General features: G+C 36.2%; 1 protein-coding gene across 1 annotated transcript in view; it reads left to right on the forward strand.

Moving 5' to 3' along the window:
- Positions 1 to 23,222, forward strand: part of Ralgapa1 (Ral GTPase activating protein, alpha subunit 1 (catalytic)) — a 255,284-nt gene that overhangs the window by 191,708 nt on the left and 40,354 nt on the right. Inside the window, exons 33-34 of the mRNA XM_013012238.1 lie at positions 5,406 to 5,529; positions 14,181 to 14,336. Coding sequence (XP_012867692.1) covers positions 5,406 to 5,529; positions 14,181 to 14,336 — 280 coding nt within the window. The remainder of the gene's footprint in view (positions 1 to 5,405; positions 5,530 to 14,180; positions 14,337 to 23,222) is intronic.

Genomic DNA, 23,222 nt, shown 5'->3' on the forward strand with positions numbered 1-23,222 from the left:
CACTCTCCCCTGTGAAGTACTCACCCTGGAGCTGGTTGTTTCTGTGTGGTGTAGGTCGTCAGTTGTTGTTGCAATCCGAATTCAGTTGGGGTGGTTGCTGGCTGGGTTGGGCGGCCCCCGCCGGGTCGTTGTGATTGCGATCTGGTGGGTGGTCTGCTGACAGGTTTCTTTGTCTTGCTGCTGGTGCCGGGCGGCTTTGGCGGGATGGAGCCTCTCCGCTCCGGTGGAGAGTGAGGGGTGGGGGTGGGATCCTCGTGGAGAATCCCGGCTGGTAGGTTTCTCTGTTCCTGGCGATCCGCTGTTCTGCGAACAGGTACTTGCTTTTTGGTTGGAGAGAGCTGTGGCGTTTCCCTACTGCCCCGTCGCCATCTTGGTCCCCCCTCCTTCATTGTTTTTTATTGCTAGGTATTATTTTATTATAAGGATAAAATGCGTTTTGTTCATCTGTTAGGACATTTGGATTTCACTTTTTTGACTATAATGAACACTGCAATGCTGCTATGACTATTCTTGTACATTTTCTATAAAAATCCATGTCCACCAGAACCTCAGGTCATAATTTGGCAGTAGGGTTGCAGTTAGTTGAAATTACGTCATATTAGTTTGGATATGCCCCTAAATTTCATAACTGGCATTCTTATAAGAAAGCCATTTGAAGGCACATACACATATTCACACAGAAGTCATGTGGCCATGCAGAAATTGCAGCTAGAAGTGAAGAATGCTAAGGATTGTCGACAGTCAGGAAAGACAAAAAAAACCTCATCCTAGAATCAGCACTTTTATTCCTGAATTCTAGCATCTAGATCCATATATGAGAACAAATTTTTATTGTTTAAAAGCTACCTGGTTTGAGTAATTTGTTATAGAAGCCCTAGGAAACAATTACTTGACAGTCTTCAACTTGAGGAGTTGTAAGAGTTCTTTATATCTTTTGGGATACAAATTCTGTACAAACAGTCTCATAAATCAACAGAATATTCAGGTTGTCATTTTACTTCATTAATGGTAGCATCCATAACACAAAAATTTCTAATTTTGATGAAGTCCAAGTTTATCTATTATTTTCTGTTATCATTTGTGTTTTTCATGTTTCATTTAAGAAGCTCTTGCTTAATATATGGTCCTGTGTTTTTGTCTAAAATCTTCATAGTTTAACCTTTAAATTTAGGTCTGTGATCCATTTTTACTTAATTTTTTTGTTTTTTCATTGTAAAAATAGTATACAGAGGGGTTATAGTTACATAAGTAAGGTAATTAGTACATTTCCTATCAAGCATTTTTACTTAATTTTTTTGTAGATGGCATAACACCTTTGTTCTTCTGCGGGTGGATATCTACTTTTGAAGAAATTATTCTTTTCTTCCATTGAATGATTCTGGCATTATTATCAAAAAGCAATTGATAAGAGTTTATTTCTAGACATGTGATTCTTCCTATGGCAGTATTATGAGGCCTTGATTTCTTTGGCAGCAAGTTTTGAAATCAAAGTGTGAGTGCTCCAGCTATTCTTTCTTAAAATTGCTTTGCCTATTTCACATCTGTTGCATATTCTTGTGACTTTTAGGATTATCTTGTTGATTCTTTTTTGTTTTTCTGTTGGTTGTGGGGCTTGAACTTTGGGCCTGGGTGCTGTCCTGCAGCTCTTCAGCTCAAGGCAAGTGCTCTACCTCTTGAGCCACAGCACTACTTCCGGTTTTCTGAGTGGTTTATTGGAGAATAGAGTCTCACTGACTTTCCTGCCTGAACTGGCTTTGAACCGAGATCCTCAGATCTCAGCCTCCTTAATAGCTAGGATTACAGGCGTGAGCCACTGGACCTGCTCATCTTGTTGATTCTTGTAAGATAAGTACCTTAGATTTTTATAGGGCTTGCACTGAATCTATAGATCAATTTAGGTAGTACTGTCATTTAGCAATATTAAGTCTTTTGGTCCATGAACATGGGAAAGTTTTCAATTTAGATTTTTAATTTCTTTTGACAATGTTTTATTGTTTTCAGAGTATAAATTTTACATTTGTAAAATGTAGTTTTTATCCTTTCATAAAAGGATTTTTTTCTTCATTTTTTAAATTATTCATTGTTAGTTTATAGAAATGCAGTTGAAACCAGGCACGGGTGACTGACATCCATAATTCTAGCTACTTAGGAGGCTGACATCTGAGGATCATGGTTCAAAGCCAGCCTAGGCAGGAAAGTCTATGAGACTCTCCATCTCCAGTTAGCTACCAGAAAACTAGAAGTAATGCTGTGACTCAAAGTGGTAGCGCACTAGCCTTGATCAAAAGAGTTCAGGGACAGTTCCCAGACCCCAAGTTCAAGTCCCACGATCAACAACAAAAAGAAAAAAAGAAAAGAAAAGAGAAATGCAGTTGATCTCTGTATATAGTTTTTGTGTATTTTAACATTACTGAGCTTATTTATTAGCTCTAACAACTTTCTAGAAGTGGATTGTTTAGCTATTCCTACGTATAAAATGATGCCATCTGCAAGTAGGGATATTTTTACTTTTCAATCAAATTACTAAACGAAAGTCATCTTTACTACCTACAGATCCAATTTTATTCATCTTATTAGTTTCAGAAAATTGTGTCTTTTTAAGAATTTACCTATTTAATCTAACTTATTTATTGGCATAGAATTTTTCATATTTTTCCTATCCTTTTTTTGTTGTTGGTTGTGGGGCATGAATTTTGGGCCTGAGTGTTGTCCCTCAGCTCTTCAGCTCAAGGCTAGCACTCTACACTTCAATCATCAATCATAGCACCACGTGGCTTTTTCTGCTTATGTGGTACTGAGTAATCGAAACCAAGGCCTCATGCATGCAAGGCAAGCACTCTACCACTGAGCCACCTTTTCAGCCCCTATTTCCTATCCTTTTTATTTCTTGAAGGCATGTGATGTTGTCTTTTCCTAAATTTTTGATTTTAGTAATGTAAGTCTCTACTTTTCTTCCTCACTTTAGTTGTTGGTTAATCATCTTAAACAGGTTTTAGCTTCATTGATTTTTGTTTATTATTTTGATTTTAAATAAGTCTGACAGAAGATTTAACTCTAGCTCTATTGGTACTTTTTTTCATTTTTCATGGTACTTCATTTCTTTTTAGCTTGATCTTTGAATTAAAAGTATGTTAGTGATTGTTGGCTTGTTCCTCATTGGAAGCAATTTGTCTTCCAAAAAAATCTGATCTCCTTACTCCAATTTTTTTTTTCTGTTTTAGCCTAATCAATGAGAGCATCTTCCTTGGGTTTACACCGCCTACTTATTGATCAAAGTTTGTGCTCAAGGCAGACACATTTTCACTATTTACTGCTAGATTTGTGCAACTGGGAAGCTATTATCACAGATCATTGTTCCATTTTTGTTCACCTTCGCACAGAGCCTAATAGCTTGAAGTTTCACTCTGGTCATTCCAAAAATGTATATAGCCTTGGACCTGTACACAGATTACCAGTCTTCCAGGAATGACTAGATATTATATTTAAGGCTTTTCTTCCTAGGAATTGACAGTGTGTTAATAAATATATGTATCTGTCAGATACCTTATTCCAATTGTTTCTAATTAGATTTAGCCTAGTTCATATACACAGGTTTCTTGACCTCCAGAATTAACTGTGATCCCAGAAGGGCTTTTTTTATTTTTTACTGTCTTTCCTGGTTCCTTAAATTAGATGCTTTGATATGTCATTTGTGTCATAGCTACCAGTTTCTCTTAATGAATTTATCCCAGGCTCTTTTCCAGATAGTCCTCTTAAACAGAAGTAGTTCTAAGTTCTTTGTCCTTATGACCTGCCTTTCACCCTGAGCACCAGTATCTATAACTGAGGTCAGGGGTTTATTTGAAGTGACACCTTCAGCTCTACTCTACAATTAGGCACTAGAAGGGTTGACAGTCCCTGATCTTCTTAGCTTACTTCTACTAGACGAACCTTCACCCTTCTCTCTGTAGGCAAGTGAGAATGAAGAATATTGAGATTCTCAGCCTTCAGCCCTAGTCTAGAAATGATGTTAGGTAAGGGAAGGGCTATGTGGTCCATTTATCTGTACTTTTATAGCTAGAATAGAGCTTTTGTGACATGGACCTGGAAAAAGATGAAAAATATTACCAATAGCCCACATTGTCCAGGATAAAACTCATGGAACCTTCCTCTTCTAGGCTTAAGTAAGATGCCCATGGCAAAACATTTATAACATATTGCTGAGGGGATGAGAAAAGAGAACACATATGGTTCATGTCAAATCACTATTACTAACAAAATTTAGTAGATTTCCTTAAATTAATATTTCCTCATTCACTATATGTCTTTACAAAAAAACAAAAACTTGATGATGCTTTTTTTAAAAATCATTTTTGCTGGGCACACACACACACACCAGTTAAATTGTATTTTACTAGTAAGATTCTTAATCTACAATTCAGGAAGTCTTCCACTCCAAAAATGTTGATTCATTGGCACATTGAAATTTTTCTGTATATTCACCAATATTTTTTTTTGGTCTTTTGTAGCTTTTTTTTTCTTTTTCTTTTTTTTTCCAGGGCTGAGGACTGAACCCAGGGCCTTGTGCGTGCTGGGCAGGCACCCTTCCTTTGGGCTAAACCCCCAACCCCTCACCAATATTTCTAAGTGGTTAATTGATAGAAACTTTACTTCTGGTCATAAGTTTGTTAACCCATGCTTGTTAAATCAATATTGATTAAACATACTGTGCCCTAATTAGCTTGGAAAGGTGACGTTTATGAACCCTTTCAAATCTCGAATCTGGGTATAGTTATACACACTTGTAATACCAGCATTAGAGAGGTTGAGGGAGGAAGATGGAGAATTCAAGGCCAGCCTGAGCTACATAGTAACTTCAAGACCAGCTAGGCTTCACAGCAAGACTGTCTCAAAATCTGAAAGAAAAAAAAAGAGGAAACCAAAAGTAAAATATCAAAGACCATAGTAATAAAATGAATCCATAGTTTTTTGTATATATATATTTCTTCAGTATTATATGTGCTTTGAAGGAATACATTTCTCACTCATCTCTGTATTCCTACTCAGTTCTAAGACATTTCCTTTAAAACTGGGATTCACAATTGTTGGATTCAAAGTTTGTCTGAAAACAGATAAGGATAGAAAAACATAATGTATGAAGCTAACTACTCTAACTTAAGTTTTACCTTCTCCTCTGAGTTGCTCTGTTTTCCCAGTCAAAAGAAATAGTGCCTTCCTTCTGTTCCAGTAGCATTTGTGTCACCTTTGTAATCTTTTAATTTATTGCAATTACTTGTCTTCTTCCACAGACCATAACATGTCTTTTTCATCTCCCTATTATAACTAACACATTATGTACATAGAATTGAATTACTAGAGGAGTTAATGGATAAATGAATAAATGCTGTAATCTTTTTTTTTAATAGCCGAGAGACCCACAAGATTGCAGTATTTTATGTTGCAGAAGGACAAGAAGACAAACACTCCATTCTTACCAACACAGGAGGAAGTCAAGCATATGAAGATTTTGTAGCTGGTCTTGGTTGGGAGGTACTTTTTTTAATGAAAGCAAATGTCACACTAACGTAATCTTATGGTAGCTAGTAAGGGTTGGTTTCAGAATACTTCTGCAGATATTGGAATACAAAAGTGTTCGAGTCTCTTGAGTTATTTATTTATAACTCGCATATAACCTTCTATATACTTGTAGACATCCGTAGATTAAATTACAATACCTAATACTAAATTTTATATAATGGTTATTAAACTATATTGCTTAAGCAATAATGAGGAAAAAATGTTAAGTATGTTTCTTTTTTAAAAACTTTTAAAATTCAGTATGACTCACCCTCTTGCTCTGTTTCCTTGTTCACAGCTGGCATTCTACCTCCTGAGCTACACCTTCAGCCCAGATTTTTGTTGGTTGAAGTGGTGTCTCATGGGCTTTTCTGCCCAGGCTGGCTTCAAACCATGATCCTTTAGGTTTCAATCTCTTTAGTGGCTAGGATGACAGGCATGAACAGCTGGAGCCTGGCACAAATGCATTTTTTTGAGAAAATACTGTCCATTTATGGTTACCTGAATGCATAGATACCAAACCTCTATTTTATAACAAATTATTTTTTCTTTTCAGCTTATTTTAGAAACACTTATTTTAGGAGACACAAAAGCTTAACAATGGACTTTTTTAAAAAACTGTTTTCTACCTTTTATCTCATCTGCAAATACAGCAGAAATAGGGGTCTTGGGGGGGGAAGTATTGGTTGGTTTAAGACAATATATATAGATCTTTGGTATCCTCAGACATATTTGGTACCAAGGAGATTACTACTGAGGAAAAAATAATGCATAGAATTACATACAGTACTATGTAGATACTTGATTCATTATTCCTGTAATGCCACCCAATTTCTACTAAAGATATGCCACCTTTAAAAAAAATTACAAAATTTTACATTATCACTTCACTTAAGCATAATAACATACCTTGTTTTAGGGATAGCATTTGCTTTTTTGGATCATGATATCACAGAATTAAGGGCAGAGAAATATTTAACAGATCATACAATGATTTAAACTCAACAGACATCAGGTTGAACTGTTTAATACATACATCCTACATATGTGGGAATTTAATTTTTGTCTGTGTAATTCCTTTTGGTTTTTATTTTTTGCCACAGTTGATCAAAACTATATGAAATAAGTCCAAAGATAAGGTGGGCCTACTGTATTGTCAAAGAGTAATGAACTAGGAAAGTCTAGATTTTTTTCCTTATTTACATAACCACTAGAACAATAAATAATCTTCATTCTAAGACCTTAGAGCTATATAACAGCTTTCCAGGGATGCATGAGCATGCTTAGTTTGGGGAAAATGAGTTTCCAGTTCCTCATCTTTACTAATAACTAATCCCAGAGAACCTGTCTGTGGTCTCTTGCTTTTCTTTTTCTGTTTGTCTGCTTTGTAAAAGAAAACTGTGTTGCTTACTACCCAATAAATCATACTTGTTTGGCACCAAGAAAAGAAATAGTTTGTCACATTGTTCTCCTGAGAGTTAATGAGAGTAATAGAAGAAATATTGAAAAGTGTAGCATTTAGGTTATTGTGGCAGCTAATTCATATTGAATCCATTTTAGAATTTATAACTTGAGAATAGAGGCATGGCTCAGCAGTAAAACACCTGCTTAGCAAGGAGGTACTGAGTTCAAACCCTAGTAGTGACAAAACATTTAACAACTCAAGTTATAGATTGGGATCTGGCTTAGTAGTGAAGTGTTTATCTAGTAAGAAAAAGACTGGGACCAGGCACCGGTGGCTTACGCCTGTAATCCTAGCTACTCAGCAGGCTGAGATGTGAGGATAACAGTTCAAAGCCAGCCTAGACAGGAAAGTCCATGAGACTCTTATCTCCAATTAACCACCAGAAAATTGGAAGTGGCACTGGGGCTCAAGTGGTAGAGAGCTCTCCTTGAGCTGAAGAGCTGAGGGACAGCAGTCTAGGCCCAGAGTTCAAGCCCCATAACCAACAAAAAAGAAAAGAAGGGAGGGAGGGAGGGAGGGAGGGAGGAAAGGAGGAAGGAAGGAAGGGTGGGTCACTGGATTCCATCCACAGTACCAAAAAAGAATAGTATCTTTATTAGAATTAAAAATGAACTGTCAGGTATGTTATAACAGAAAGTGAATTTGATATGACTTGTTTTATCATTAAGCTAATAGGTTAATAACATTTAATATATATTGAATCAGCCTAACCCATAGCTTCAACATTTTGATGAAAATATATTTAAAGCAGATGTGCATATGATATACATTGCCTTGGAAATCATATCCTGGTGATTATTTAAACTTACGATGAATCATTTATATATATTTGGTATTTAGTATATTTTTATTTACTCTATTGATTTAGTATATATTTTTATGACTGACTTGATATTTTTCCTTTGGTAAGTTATATGAGCTTTCTAGGCCTCTTTATTAAATTTTACAGGTAGTAGCAGAGATTATCCGAAGTTCAGTTGAGATAGATAATGTTTATGAAAAGTTCCTTGAAAATTGTTTAAAACATTATAAAAAGATTTTTCTCAGTTTTGAAGAAGCCAAGAAATATTAGTGCAAGTGAGGAAAACATGGGAAGAAGAACAAATTGGGAGGAATTATATTTGTGGATTCCAAAAGTTACTACTAACTAGTACTTAGTTTGGTGCTGTTAGATGGATGGACATATGATCAGTGGAATAAAATTAATGAAAGTCCAGAATAAGCCCACACCTCTATATTCAGCTAGGTTTTTACATGGATGCCAAGACGATCCCTTGAAGAAAGAATAACCTTTTGCTAACACACCTGAGAAGCCATATATAGAAGGGTGAAGTCAGTCACTTGCTTCACTCCATATACAGGCTCATACTTATAATCCTAGCTATTCAGAAGACTGAAGTCTGAGGGTTATGGTTCATAGCCAGCCCAGGCAGGAAAGTGAGATTTTTATTTCCAGTTAACCATGAAAAAGCCAGAAGTGGAACTGTGGCTCAAGTGGTAGGAAACTAACTTTGAGCAAAAAAGCTCAGGGATATTACCAAGGCCCAGAGTGCAAGCCTTAGAAAAGAAAATATAAGAGCAAATATTTTTGACATCAGATTTGGCAAAAAAAATTATGACACTAGAAAAGATTCTCCTTGACATGCATAGCTATTAGGGAAAAATGACAAAGATTTTAAATACTTCAGTGAACAATTAGGAACTGTGTTTCTAAATAAAAGGATGGAAAGTTTCAGCAAAGAAATAGAAAATACAGCTGGATGCAGTTGGCTCAATCCTATAATCCTAGCTACTTAAGAGTTATATATCAAAGAATCAGAGTTCAAGGCCAAACTGGGCATAAAGTTTGAGATACTACATCTCACTATCTGGGTACAGAACCACATGTGCCCATTATTCTACAGGGAAAGCACAATTACTGAGTCCAGTGGTATGTGCTTGTCATTTCATACAGTATAGGAAATCACAAGTATCAGTATCACAGCCAAGGCCAACCTAAGCGTAAACAAGATAACTACCTTAAAAATAACCAAGGAAATAAGAAGCTGGCTTAAGTTGTAGAGCACCTACCTTACTAACACAAAGCCCTGAGTTCAATTCTTAGTACCACCAAAAAAGAAAGAAATACAAAATGAAATAATGACAAATAGAAATTTTAGAAATTAAAATACAAACAAAACATTCAGTAGTTAGTCCTCAAAATAGAGTAGAGTAGGACTACAACAGAAACTATCATTATAATTGGAAGATAATAAAATAGTTTAAATCAAACTGAACGTCAAAGAGAGAGTAGACTTAAATACAGTGTGTTATAGAGCCAGGTACTGAGGGCTCACATGTGTAATTCTAGCTATTCAGGAAGCTGATATGTGAGGATTGACCAGGCCAGTTTAGTCAGGGCTAATCTCCAATTTAATCTCCAGTTAAGCACCAAAAAGCCTATAGAGTTGTGACTCGACTGGTAGATTGCTACCCCTGAGCACAAAAGCTCAGGGACAGCACCCAGGCCTAGAGTTCAAGCCCTGTGTCCAACAGAAACACTCATACACACATACACACAAAGGGTTGCTGAAATAAGTTCTATTGCTAGAGAGAATAATAAAAGAAAGAACTTTCAAGTATCAAGTAGGGAGAGAGCATGGCAAGAAAAATATCCAACTTCTCTTGATTTTTCTTAATTATATATAACAATTGGAGCAAAACTAAACATGTACAAGAATTATTTATTATATTTATATTACAAATAGGAAAGTAAAGGGACATATAGTAAAGTAGCATTACTAGACACAGATATACTAGTTGTCTGTGAAAAAGTTATGTGCATATAGTGTACCTAGAACACACACTAAAACAGTAAACTAAAAAGATGATAAACAGAGCTGGGTGCCAGAGACTCATGCCTGTAATTCTAGCCACTCAGGAGACTGACATTATGGCCATGGTTTAGCCCAAGCAAAAAAGCCCATGAGGCTCTTATCTTACAAAAAAAAAAAAAAGCCAAAGTGGAGATGTAGCCTCAAGCAAAAAAGCTCAGGGACCCCCAGATCCTAAGTTTAAGGCCTAGGCCCAGCACCAAAACAAAAAGAATTCTGGAAAACATTTAAATAACCCATAAAAGCTTGGAAAAATACAACCAAGAAATGGAAAATAGTGGAAGTAGGTCTGTGGCCTAAGTGGTAGAGTGCCAGCTTTGAGCAAAAAAGCTAAGTGGCAGTGCCTAGACCCTGAGTTCAAGCTCCAGCACCAAAACACACACAGAACGAAAGAACAAAAGGAAGGAAGGAAGAGAGGAAGGAAGGGATGGCAGGGAGGAAGGGAGGGAGGGAAGGACAGAAAATAAACAAAAAGCAAAAATAAGATGGTAGGCTTAAGCCTTCAACAATTATATGAAATATAAATGGTCTCAATATTACCATTAAAAGACATAGATTAGCAAGTGAATTTAAAAGGATAGAAAGAGTTCTATAATTAAAAATGTCAGAGCAGGTACATTAATACTAAATTAGATAGATTTCAGGGGAAAGAAAATTACCTGAGACAGGATATATTATATAATAATGCAAAGATCAATCCATTTAAAAGACATGGCAGTTTTAAATGTGTGTTTATCCAACAGAGCCCTAAAATAAACACCAAAAGTCCTATGGAGCTGTGACTCAACTAGTAGCACAAACGTTTGAGCAAAAGAATGTGAATGCTAAAAAGAATGTGAAAAAATTCACATTCTTTTCAAATATCCTTTGACCATATACAAAAAATAGATTATATTCTATGCTATTAAAAAAACAGGTATAAGCATTGAAATCATATGGTGTGATCTCTACCCACAGTGGGATGAAATCTGAAATCATTAACAAAAAGACAATAAGAATATCTCCAGGCTCTTGGAATATTACATATTATTAATATAATATTATTGAAATGGCAGTTACAGAACTTGAGAACAACTTCTGTTTTTCTAAGGCATGAAGGAGCTGAGATGGGAGGAGAGAGTATGGGTATTGTTCATATGATATGGTAACAAACATGGGGGATCCTCGTGTTGAAAACATGTCCTTCTCTTAACCATATCATCGCTGTATTGCAAGTATATAATATGTGTTTTGCATTGTGAGGCTCCAGGCAAAGAACACCGAATTTTCTTTATCATTTTATCTGCATATGACTTTAAATAAGTTAAAAACTAGAGATTAGCAAATTTACAAAAGTGTTTATGGCAAAGGAACACTAAATTGAGACATTCTTCTTTATATAATCATTGAATTTACTTGGAAATAGACCTTCCTTACTAAAGTAAAACAAAAACCTATTTTTCATCAGGCATTATGGTGTATTTCTCATACTATCATACATTGTTAGTGTTATCTGTGATATGCAGTTTAGTATTGTTACAAAGTTAGAAATGCACTTGAAGTTTTTACTTTGACTTAAAAGTTTTAACTATTTGTCCACAGATATACTTTCACAGATTACAACATAATGTATGTTCATGTTTTTCATTGCAATATTAACCAATAGCAAAAGATATTAACCAATACCAAAAGATTGGAAGCCATCTAAATATCCATCAGTAGGACACTGGTTAAATTCTTGTTCCTCAATAAAATGAACTTTTATGAAGCCATGGTTCAAGCACTTGCCTTAGAATATACCAGGTTTCAGGTTCAAGCCTTAACGCTGGAGAGACAAAAATTTAACCAGCAGTATCTTTCAAAACATTTTAAGTACAAAAAGAAAGTTGTAGAACACTATCTCCATGCTCTGAATGCAATCACATATAAAAATTTAATTGGACAGAATACTTTTGGAAGCAAACTTAAATTGGTTTCTTAGTGAAACTAAGTAGATATATGAAAAATATAGAGAAGGAATTTGGTATAATTTTTATACTACTAATTTTTTAACATTATAATTGTATTAATGAATCAAAAAATACTTTTTTTTAATTATAAGACTGAGAACTGAGGGTATAGCTCAGTTGAATACTAGTGTTTACCTAGTATTCAAGAAGTACAGAGTGCAAGCCTTAGCACAGCTAAGTAAATAAGTAGATGAGTATATAGGTAGATGCAATCTGTTAGTAATAGCATAAAAATAAGTCTGTCATTTATATAAGTCAGCCATTAATAACACTGACATATGAGATCTGTTCAGTTAACAATGTGAAGATTTTTATTCTCCAATTTATCACTCAAAATGATTTTACCTTTTTAAGCCATGCAGTGTCATATTTAAATTCCAGATTAACAATTTAATGATTGTCCTATGTAATACTTCTATCAAAATTTTATTATTTCAAAGTATATGCATAATTGATTTTCTGAGTGCAATATCCTTTTCTTTACTATATTTCTCTTTTTTTACTTCTTTATATCACATAGATCCAAGGAATATTATCCAATACAACAGCCCTTAAATAAAGGTGATATATATATATATGTGTACACACATATGAATTTTAATTACACTTAATTTCTAAAATATACATATATACACACATTTACATACATACATACACACACACACAGAGAACATGAAAGTGTTCTTTAGATCTTTTCACAGATTAAGCCAGGTGCTGCTACAGCTCATACCTATAATCTTAGGTACTCAGGAGGCTGAGATCTGAGGATAATTGTTCAAAGCCAGTCTGGGCAAGAAAGTCATAAGATTAATATCTCCAATTAAGCATCATAAAAGCTATAAGTGGAGTGGTGACTCAAGCAATAGAGCACTAGACTTGGGCAGGGAGTGTGGGAGTGGGGCGGGGGGTGGGGAGCGGGTGGGAAGCTGAGGAACAGCACATAGGCTCTGAGTTCAAGGCCTTGGACTAGCACCAAAAAAGAAAAAGAATCTTTTCACAGATTAAAATTTATAGTTTACTAAATGGAATTGAAGTATAATTTGTGCTTTTTTATATTTTATTCTGGGCTCTAGTTTATACCACAAACTTATGAATAAATACTGATATACCTAATTATTTTAGCTCAGATTTTGTATTTATTCTGATCTTTATAATTCACCATTAATATCTCATTGCCTAATAAAAGACTCATAGTGAACAGTAGTTGATTGCTAATTGTTACTAATTATGAATTCTCAAATACTTTAGGAAAAAATAATGTGAACAATAAATTAATACAATTGTCTCTCAACGTCTATGGAGGTTTGGTTCCTGAACTCCCTTAGGCACCAAAATTTGCATATACTCACTTGAGTATAGCATGATTTACATTATTCTGAATAATTTGATCTCTAGATTTGTGTTTAATGAAATAAATGATAGGTAAGTTATACTGTGTTATTTAGAGAATGACAAGTCTGTTCAGAACACACTTGACCTTTTTTCTGAATATTTTCTAATAGTTGATTGAATCCCTAGATGTAAAAAACCCAGATACTGAGGGGAAGACTATAATTCTAGATGTAGTATTAGTTAATCATATATAAAAGACTTTATTCCTAGCTGTATGCCAGTGGCTTACATCTGTAATCCTAGCTACTCAGGATGCTGAGATCTGAGGATCATTGTTCCAAGCCAGTCCATGAGACTCTTATCTCCAATAAACTACTCAGAAAGAGCCAGAAGTGATGCTGTGGCTAAAGTGGTAGAGGGCTAGCCTTGAACACAAAGAGACTAATGGACAGCACCCATGCCCTGAGTTCAAGCCCCAAGACCAGCAAAAAGAAAAACAAAACTTGAGCTGGGCGCCGGTGGCTCACACATGTAGTCTTAACTACTCAGGAGGCTGAGATCTGAGGATCATGGTTCAGAACCAGCCCTGGCAGGAAAGTCTGTGAAACTCTTTATCTCTAGTAAACCACCAGAAAACTGGAAGTGGCGCTATAGCTCCAGTGGTAAAGTGCTCACCTTGAGCTGAAGAGCTGAGGGACAGTACTCAGGCCCAGTGTTCAAGCCCCTTGACCGACAAAAAAAAAAAAAAAAAAAAACCAAAACACATTATTCCTCTATTCCTAATGTTATGCAAAGCAAAAAAAGTTGAAGTCTTTTTCAAATATGATTTATTGTTATTATTAAGGTGTTACCATTCAGCTAATACATTACATTTCTCTTTTGGACAATGTCACCTTTTTCACTTTCAAGTTCAAGTGTTTTGGAGTTTTGTTCTGTCTAGTTAATAGAGTTTTTCATTGCTTCTAGGTAAATCTTACAAATCATTGTGGTTTTATGGGAGGACTACAAAAAAACAAAAGCACTGGATTGACCACTCCATATTTTGCTACCTCTACAGTAGAAGTAATATTTCATGTGTCAACAAGAATGCCTTCAGATTCTGATGACTCTTTGACCAAAAAAGTAAGTGTTGAGAAAAATGTGTTTTAGATGTAAAATCCTAGTAAGAAAGTTAATATAAAATACATAAGTAGGGACTGGGAAGGTGCATGAGGCCCTGGGTTTGATTCCTCAGCACCACATAAGAAAAAAGAAAAAAGCCGGAAGTGGCGCTGTGGCTCAAGTGGTAGAATGCTAGCCTTGAGCTGAAGAGCTGAGGGACAGCACCCAGGCCCAGAGTTCAGGCCCCATGACTGGACCCAAAAAAAAAAAAACAAAAAACATATGTAACAATTTATTAAGTACTCTTTCTGGCTATACCCATTGCTATCTTCGGATTGTTGTAGTTTTCCTTAGAAAGCAATGATGTGATTGGAGATTATAATTCTTCCAGTTTTTAGTAAATTTTTATTGTGTATATTTGAGGTTTATGACATAATGTTACAAGCTATATAGATATAATAAAATTATTACTGTGGTGAAACAAAATAACATATCTGTCATCACAGTTACTTTGACAGATAGAATTAAATATGCTTTCAAAACAAAATCTCAAATACCATCTAATTTTATAAAACTACATTTCTTCCTATTTATTAGACCTCTAGCCTTTTCATCCTATGTATCTGCTAATTTGAATCCTTTGACCTATATCTTCCCATTTCATCCTCTCATTCACTTTAACCACTGTATTAAACCACTGTATTATTAGGAAGGTCTTTGGAAAGGTAGTTCTTTTTTCACCATTTTTGTTGTGTTTGTGTGGTGTTTGTTTTCCTTTGCTTTGCTTGAAACAAGTCTTGCTATGAAGCCCAAGGTGGCTTTGAATTCATGGTCTTCCTCAGCCTCCCAAGGGCTGGGATTATAAGCAAGCACTACTCTGTCTAGCTGTAGTCTTTTTTTTTTTGTTAGTCGTGGGGCTTGAACTCTGGGCCTGGGCGCTGTCCCTCAGCTCCTCAGCTCAAGGCTAGTGCTCTTCCACTTCAGCCACAGAGCCACTTCTGGCTTTTTCTGTTTATATGATGCTGAGGAATTGAACCCAGAGCTTCATGCATGCGAGGCAAGCGCTCTACCACTGAGCCACCTTCCCAGCCCAGCTGTATTATTCTTTATGTATTTTTTTGTTGTAGGTCCATCCATGTTGCTGAAACAAATGGCAAAATCTCCTTTTTGAATATTGAGTAATGTTCTACTATATACACAGAAATAGGCACAGACTGGGCTGGGAAGGTGGCTCAGTGGTAGAGCGCTTGCCTTGCATGCCTGAGGCCCTGGGTTCGATTCCTCAGCACCACATAAGCAAAAAGAAAAAAAAAGCCGGAAGTGGCGTTGTGGCTCAAGGAATAGAGTGCTAGCCTTGAGCTGAAGAGCTGAGGGACAGCGCCCAGGCCCAGAGTTCAGGCCCTACGACCGGACCCAAAAAAAAAAAAAAAGAAATAGACACAGACATGTACAGACAAACACATTTAGTATGCATTTATTATAGATAAACAACTAAGATGTTTCTGGATTTTAGATATCTTGAATAATACTACAGTGAACATGGAAGAACAGATGAGGGGGTGATTTCAGCTCTTGTATTGGTAGTTTTCTTTTTAATTTTTTCACCAACTTCCATACTATTTTCACTAGGTGGCTACACCAATCTACATTCCCATTGGTAATATACTGAGTTCCCTTTCCTCTACACTCTCATAATCGTTTATTGCCTTTTTTATATTAGCCATATTAACAAATCTCCCAGTAGCTTTGTTGTTTTTGTTTTGTCTCCTTTTTTTTTTTTTTTTTTTGCTGGTACTGGGGTTTAAAGTCAAGGGGTTACACTTGCTTGGCTTATTTGCTCAGCTAGAGATAGGACTTGAGCCATGCCTCCAGTCTAGCATTTTTCTGATTAATTGGAAATAGAGCTTTATGGACTTTTCTGCCGATGCTGGCTTCAAAGCACAGTCCCCACCACCAGCACTTGGCTTGTAATGATTTTAATTTTTGCATTTCCTTGACAATTTCCCCAATATAGCCACCTTATCATATATCATCTGGCCATTCTACTTTGGAGAAATATGTGTTAGGGTGCTTTGCTTACCTTTTTAATGGCTTCTTGATTTTCTGCTACTAAATTGTAAATGTTCTTTATAAATTTAGATATTTCTTTTTTTGGGGGGTGGGGAGATAGGGAGGTAGTAGGGTTTGCACTCCATGGCTGGGCACTGTTCCTCAACTTTTCTGCTCAAAGCTAGCATTCTACCACTTTGAGCCACAATTCCAATAATGGTTTTCTGGTAGTTAATTGGAGAAAAGAGTCTCACAGACTTTCCTTTTCCTTTCCTTTCCACAGACTTCCCAGGCTGGCTTCGAACTGTAATCTTCAGATCGTAGCCTCCTGAGTAGCTAGGAGTAAGCCACCAGCATCCAGCATAGATCTAAACATCTTATGAAATATATAATTTGCCGTTTTTCCATGCTTGTAGGTTCCTTTTTTACTTTGTGGATTGTTTCTTTTATATGCAGAAGCTTTATAGTTTGATATAATCCTATTTATTTTTGTGTTTCTATCCTAGACATTTGATCTGACATCCAAAAATGCCATTGCCAAAGCCAGTATCAAGGAACTTTCTTTGTGTGTGTGTGTTCATCTAGTTGTTTCATGGTTTCAGTCTTACATTTAAGTTTTCTATCCATTTTGAGTTGATTTTTATGTATGGCTCTAACAGTCTGATTTCATTTTTATTCTTGTGTAAATCCAGGTTTTTCCTCACCATTTATTGATGAGACTAAATTCTCCATATGTACTCTTGGTACCTTTAGCAAATTAAATTTCACCATTCATGTCTGTATTGATTTCTGGATTCCATTCTGTTGCATTGGTCATTCTCTTTTTGTGCCAGCACCATCTTACTTTAATTACTATAATATCTAGCTTTTTCTCTTCCCCATTCTTTATGACTCTCAATCTGTTCTTCAGAGACCTAGTAAGATATTTTTCAACAAGCTTATATTTTTGTTTTATTATTGTATCATTTTCTTAATAGGTCAATTGTTTAAACAATCACAGAAACAACTGCCTTATACCAGTTCTTCTTAGTGAAATATTGCTTTCTGTATTGGTATTTTTTCTCCTGAATTTAATAAATTCCACATTAGTGGTAATAAGTTGAGGCCTAGAACATGTGTCCTATTACAAATGAACAATTGAATATCATTAGGTTGTCCCCTCTGTCATTTGTACATATATCTTCAGGTGTGTTAATCCATTCAGTAGACACATTAATGAGCACTGGTTGAAGTGTAATATTGGAGAAAGTAAAGCTTGTTGACCTCAGCATGGAGTTTAATACCTCTAATTAAGTTAGATAGTCGACAGTCAGTATAAAGAAATAGCCATGCCTCTGGCAAGCTAGAATTATTAATGACTCTAGTTCTTTGTTTTAAAGTTGGTAGGAGGAAAGCATTTATATACATTTTATAGAGAGTAATTCTGGTTCTGATATCTTATTTAAAATATGTGGTGTTTTTATAAATTATTTTTAAACATTATATCAGAATGGGAATTAAGTGTCCTTTGGCCCATTAAACTGTAGCATTTTTTTATTTTTATGAATAAAAGGTTTTCCAAAGCTCAAAACATTAACAGCAAATTTACAACATAGAGCATACCAAATTAGCCAGTTTAGTAAAGTCTCTCTTAAAAATATTATACCATATCAAAAATCCTGATATAACCCCAATCTAGGCCATCTGTCCTATAAATTATCTCTACCTGAGAAAGATTGATGGAAAATGGTTAAAAATAATTTCCACTTAACTGACTATTTACCCCTAAAAATCAAAAGTGCTGGAAGCATTGGTATAAAGTGTTGAGAGGAGCATCTCTCATTTCCTCTGTCTCCTTGTTCTAGCCACTTTCTGATACTCTGCTTCCAAGGTAGCTGAATCATCCTTTTAGAAGTTTCATGAAGATCAAGTTGAGATAATTGCAACATGCGTAGTTGGACTCTCTTGTCTATCTTTCATTTTGTAGAACTCCCTGCCCCCCCCCCAAAAAAGAGGGGAAAGAAGTACTTTATTTAAGTCAGTTTCCTTTGACATTTTATTAGTGTAAGGACAATATTTCATGTATTGAAATTTGGTCACAATAGTTTCACAAATAATCAAGCCTTGTAGACCTGCTTGGTCCAATCTTAACTTTAAATACACTTTTTTTATTTTGCATAAAACAAAACACGAGATATTTCCCAAAGGACAGTGTGCTAAATATATAATACTCATTTTAGAAAATAAGTTTATGGAAAAGTAAGTTCTATTATTTTAGTAAAAATGAGGTTAATATTATCATGAGTAAATACTGTGGAATTATACTCATGGTTTCAGTTCCAAATATAACAACCTAATGAACTTCTATTTTAGTATCATAGATCTACCCATAACCCCAATGTTTTTTCCTTTTTTTTTGTCGGTCATGGGGCTTGAACTGTGGGCTTGGGTGCTATCCCTGCACTCTTCAGCTCAAGGCGAGCGCTCTACTGCATGAACCACAGCACCACTTCTGATAACCCCAATTTTTACAAGTATACTCTTGATGACAAAGAGAGGATAAAGGAAGCAGGAAATATTAATGGTTCAGTGCAAATTTGTCTCACCACTGTTAGTGCTTTAATTTGAATAGGCTACTAGTAGCTTCTCATTGCATGTACTTCGCCTTTAATGTTCTGTGTGATTTGGCCACATGCCTTTCTGCATCTCTGATCTCCTCTGTCAACTTCTTGCTCATTCTTATTGTTCTGTTGTCAAACTCACATGACAGTTTCTCAGACCTTTCTAGCTAAAGAAGCTCTCCTCTATTCAGAAGTATTCTCTTTATTATTTTCTTTATAGCACTATTGCCATGTAAAGTCACCCCATTTGCTTATCTTTATATCTGTTTACTTGATTCCCCCAACTAGGATATAAAAGTCATGTTTTGTCTACTACTACTACTATATTCCTGGCATCTAGTACCAGGCATAGGTATCTAATGAATGTTTGATGAATAAATTACCACAGCAACAAATGGACACAAATCAAAAGAGCTAACTACCTATATACATCTGTCACATGACTGATGCGTATTTAAATAAATGCCACAATTAAAGATACTTATGTTTCTATACTGTGTATCTAGTAATGATAGAAAAAAATCACAAAAAATATTATGACCAAGATGCTGTTTTAAATAGCAGTTTTTACCAAATGCCATGAAAAGCTTTACCATGCCTTTGAGAAGCTTTTTTAAATTGATAATAATGATCCAGACAGGAAATAAAAGTAGAAAAATATATGTTACATAAAACTATGAAAGGAGCTGGGGCCTCTAATCCTAGGTACTCAGGAGGCTGATATCTGAGGATCATGGTTCTAAGCCAACCTGGGCAGGAAAGCCTTTGAGACTTTTTATCTCCAATAGACTACTCAGAAAAAGCCAGAAATGGCACTGTGGCTCAAGTGTAAGAGTGCTACCCTTGAGCACAGAGAGGCTCAGGGACAGAGCCCAGGCCCTGCATTCAAGCCCCAGGACCAGTCCCCCCCAAAAAAAAAGATATTTTTCAAACACTTAAGGATAAAAATATGAAAGGAAGGGTATTTTTCACACACTTTAGGAATATGTTAATATATGTTGTGCTAAGTACAAGTGTACTTCAACTTTTGGGTTAAATGCTATTACAGATCAGTGTTATTCTGTGTAATATATTTAGAGTATTACCTGTATTTTTAATAATTCTTTTATTTCTCATTTGGTTACTTTACTATGTCCTTTTTTTCTTTTTTGGTGCCAGTCCTGAGGCTTGAACTCAGGGCCTAAGTGCTATCCCTGAGCTTTTTTGCTCAAAGCTAGTATTCTAATACTGAGCCACAACTTCATTTCCTCTGTGTGTGGGGGGGGGTGGAGGGGGGGTGGGGGGTGTGGGTGGTGGTGGTGGTGGTGGTGGTGGTGGTGGTGGTGGTTAATTAGAGATCAAAGTTTCAGGGACTTTTCCTTCCCAGGGATGGCTTCTAACTGTAATCCTCAAACCTCAGCCTTCTGAGTAGCTAGGATTACAGCTGTAAGCCACTGGCATCCAGTTCTGTGTTTCCTTTTGAGAGCAGAGACTACATCTATATTTCCTCATTAATGCATTTGCAAAAGCTAGTTCAGTGCAGTCAGTAAGTTCACATTTGCCAGTGAGTGAAAAAAGATGAGTTGGAAGGATGAAGGGAGAAAAAGGAGAACTTTCAAAAAACTCATGGCTAGTTCAGGAATATAGAATTACTAGCATCTGATATAGGGTAACAGTGGAGAAAATGGGAATAAAGTACAAAAAAAGTACAGTTGTAATAGTGGGGCTGATATGTTTTTTTTGTGCCAGTAGTGGGGCTTGAACTCAGTGCTGTCTCTTAAGCATTTTTGTTCAAAGCTGGCACTCTTACCAATTGAGCCACAGCTTCACTTCAGCTTTTTGGTGGTTAATTAGACAGAAGAGTCACACAGACTTTCCTGCCATTTCTGGCTTTGACCCTCATTCTCAGACCTCAGCTTCCTAAGTAGCTGGATTATAGGTGTAAGCCACCAACACGAGGCAATGTGTATGTTTTTAATGGGCATGTTAGAAATTCAGTAAGCAAACCAATAGAATCAAAGACGACTCTCAGGTTTTGCTTGTGATTATAATTAGTTGATAGTTACTTGTCTTTAACACAAATGAGAAAGTCATGGAAAGCTGATTTATGAGAGCAATAATAGTTACTATAGATGACTTCTCGCTAGCCCCAGTTGAGTGATATTTTGACTGAGCAAATGTAGAATTAACTCTGGATTTCCTGTTGATCTCATGGAGCATAAAAGCACTGCCATAAGATAGATATCTTCTTTTGTTTGTGATGCTATACCAAAAATAGCATTGATGGGATGGCTGGTAAACATGGAAATTTATTTTTCATAGTCATGGAGGCAGGCAAGATCAAGGCGTACTGGCAGGTTCATTGTAACCTCGTATGGTGAAAGTGGCAATCAAGCTGTCAGGTGTCTTTTATAAAGGCACTTCTCCTGTATAAAAGAGCCCTTAAGATCTAGTCACTTCCCAAGGTCCTAATGCCATCATATCAGGAGTTAGAATGTCAACATTTGAGTTTGGCAGCAACAGAAATATTCAGTCTATAGCAATGACAACTATTTCATTCTCACAAAGGACAAAACAGGCCAGAATTCAGAAAATACCAACATTCATGAGCTCAATGCCAATGCCCAGCAAAATAGGATTATTAAACAGATGGTTTGTGAGCACTCAGATAATGAAGTAGCCATCATTAGGAATCACCATAAGTTCACCATAACAAATCACATCAAGATAACTTAATTTGTTTTAATAGGATTACTATATCAGGGACAGCCATAAACTAGTATCTAAAGTTTTAACCAAGTTGTTGTAGACAACTTTAAGAAATGCAGTATTAATAGTTTGGTACCTGTGTTCGTGACTGATTTGTAATCATATTCAGAACATTTAATTATTTAACAAGAGGGAAATGGTTAATGTAGGGAAATGGTTAAAATATAGGTTCTGGAACTGGCCTATCTGGGTTAGAAGACTGATCCTTACTATTTACCAGGGGTTTGATCTTATATAAGCCACTTCCTCTTTCTAAACTCGAATTCCTCACCTGCTTTAAAAAACAGCAGTAATACTAATTGTGCTTGTCTTATAATCTGAAAAGTTAGTGAAATCTCACAAATAACTTAAATAGTAAAGCCTTAATAAAGCCCTTAATAAAAAAGGATATGATAGGGGCTGGGAAAGTAGCTCAGTGGTAGAGTGCATGCCTTGCAAGCATGAGGCCCTGGGTTCGATTCCTCAGCACCACATAAACAGAAAAAGCCAGAAGTGGCGCTGTGGCTCCAGTGGTAGAGCACTAGCCTTGAGCTGAAGAGCTGAGGGACAGCGCCCAGACCCAGAGTTCAGGCCCCATGACCGGCAAAAAAAAAAAGCATATGATAAATTTCCTTGATAATTATAAGTATTTTTTTAACCAGGAAGAAAACCTATGATTATCAAGCCTGTCCCATCCAACAATTAGGAAGATAAAGAAATTTGAGGGCTGGGAAGGTGGCTCAGTGGTAGAGCGCCTACCTTGCATTCCTGAGGCCCTGGGTTCGATTCCTCAGTACCACATAAGCAAAAAGAAAAAAGCCGGAAGTGGCGCTGTGGCTCAAGTGGTAGGGCTCAGGCCTTGAGCTGAAGAGCTGAAGGACAGCGCCCAGGCCCAGAGTTCAGGCCCCACAACCAGACCCCCAAGAAAAAAAAAAAAGAAATTTGACTTTACAGATAACTCTAGTCTAGAAAAGAACTAACATATTAAATAGCTGAATCAAGCTAATGATAAGTTTATGATGATTATCTTGACAAACTTAAGAAAGTTAATAGGGATGGTAGGGGAAAAACAAAGGAGAAGGCAACAATGCTTGATAAGAAATGTACTCATTACCTTGTTCATGTAACTGTAACCTCTGTACAGTATTTTCACAATATAAAACTTATTTAAAAAAATTAATAGGAATAAATGTGAAATCTTCTCCTTAATTCTATTTTTTTGGGGGGTGTCCGGGTCATGGGGCCTGAACTCTGGGCCTGGGCACTGTCCTTCAACTCTTCAGCTCAAGGCTAGCGCTCTACCACTTGAGCCACAGCGCCACTTCCGGCTTTTTTCTTTTTGCTTATGTGGTGCTGAGGAATCGAACCCAGGGCCTCAGGCATGCAAGACAAGCACTCTACCACTGAGCCACCTTCCCAGCCCTCTCCTTAATTCTAAGCAGTTGATTGTACATGTTTAAAAGAACTTTGAAAACTGACTTAGAGATCCATTTGAGCAATGTAATAAAGATGCAAAAAAAAAAAAAAACAG

Source organism: Dipodomys ordii, unplaced genomic scaffold (assembly GCF_000151885.1).
Source record: "Dipodomys ordii isolate 6190 unplaced genomic scaffold, Dord_2.0 Scaffold16, whole genome shotgun sequence".
Lineage (NCBI taxonomy): Eukaryota > Metazoa > Chordata > Mammalia > Rodentia > Heteromyidae > Dipodomys > Dipodomys ordii.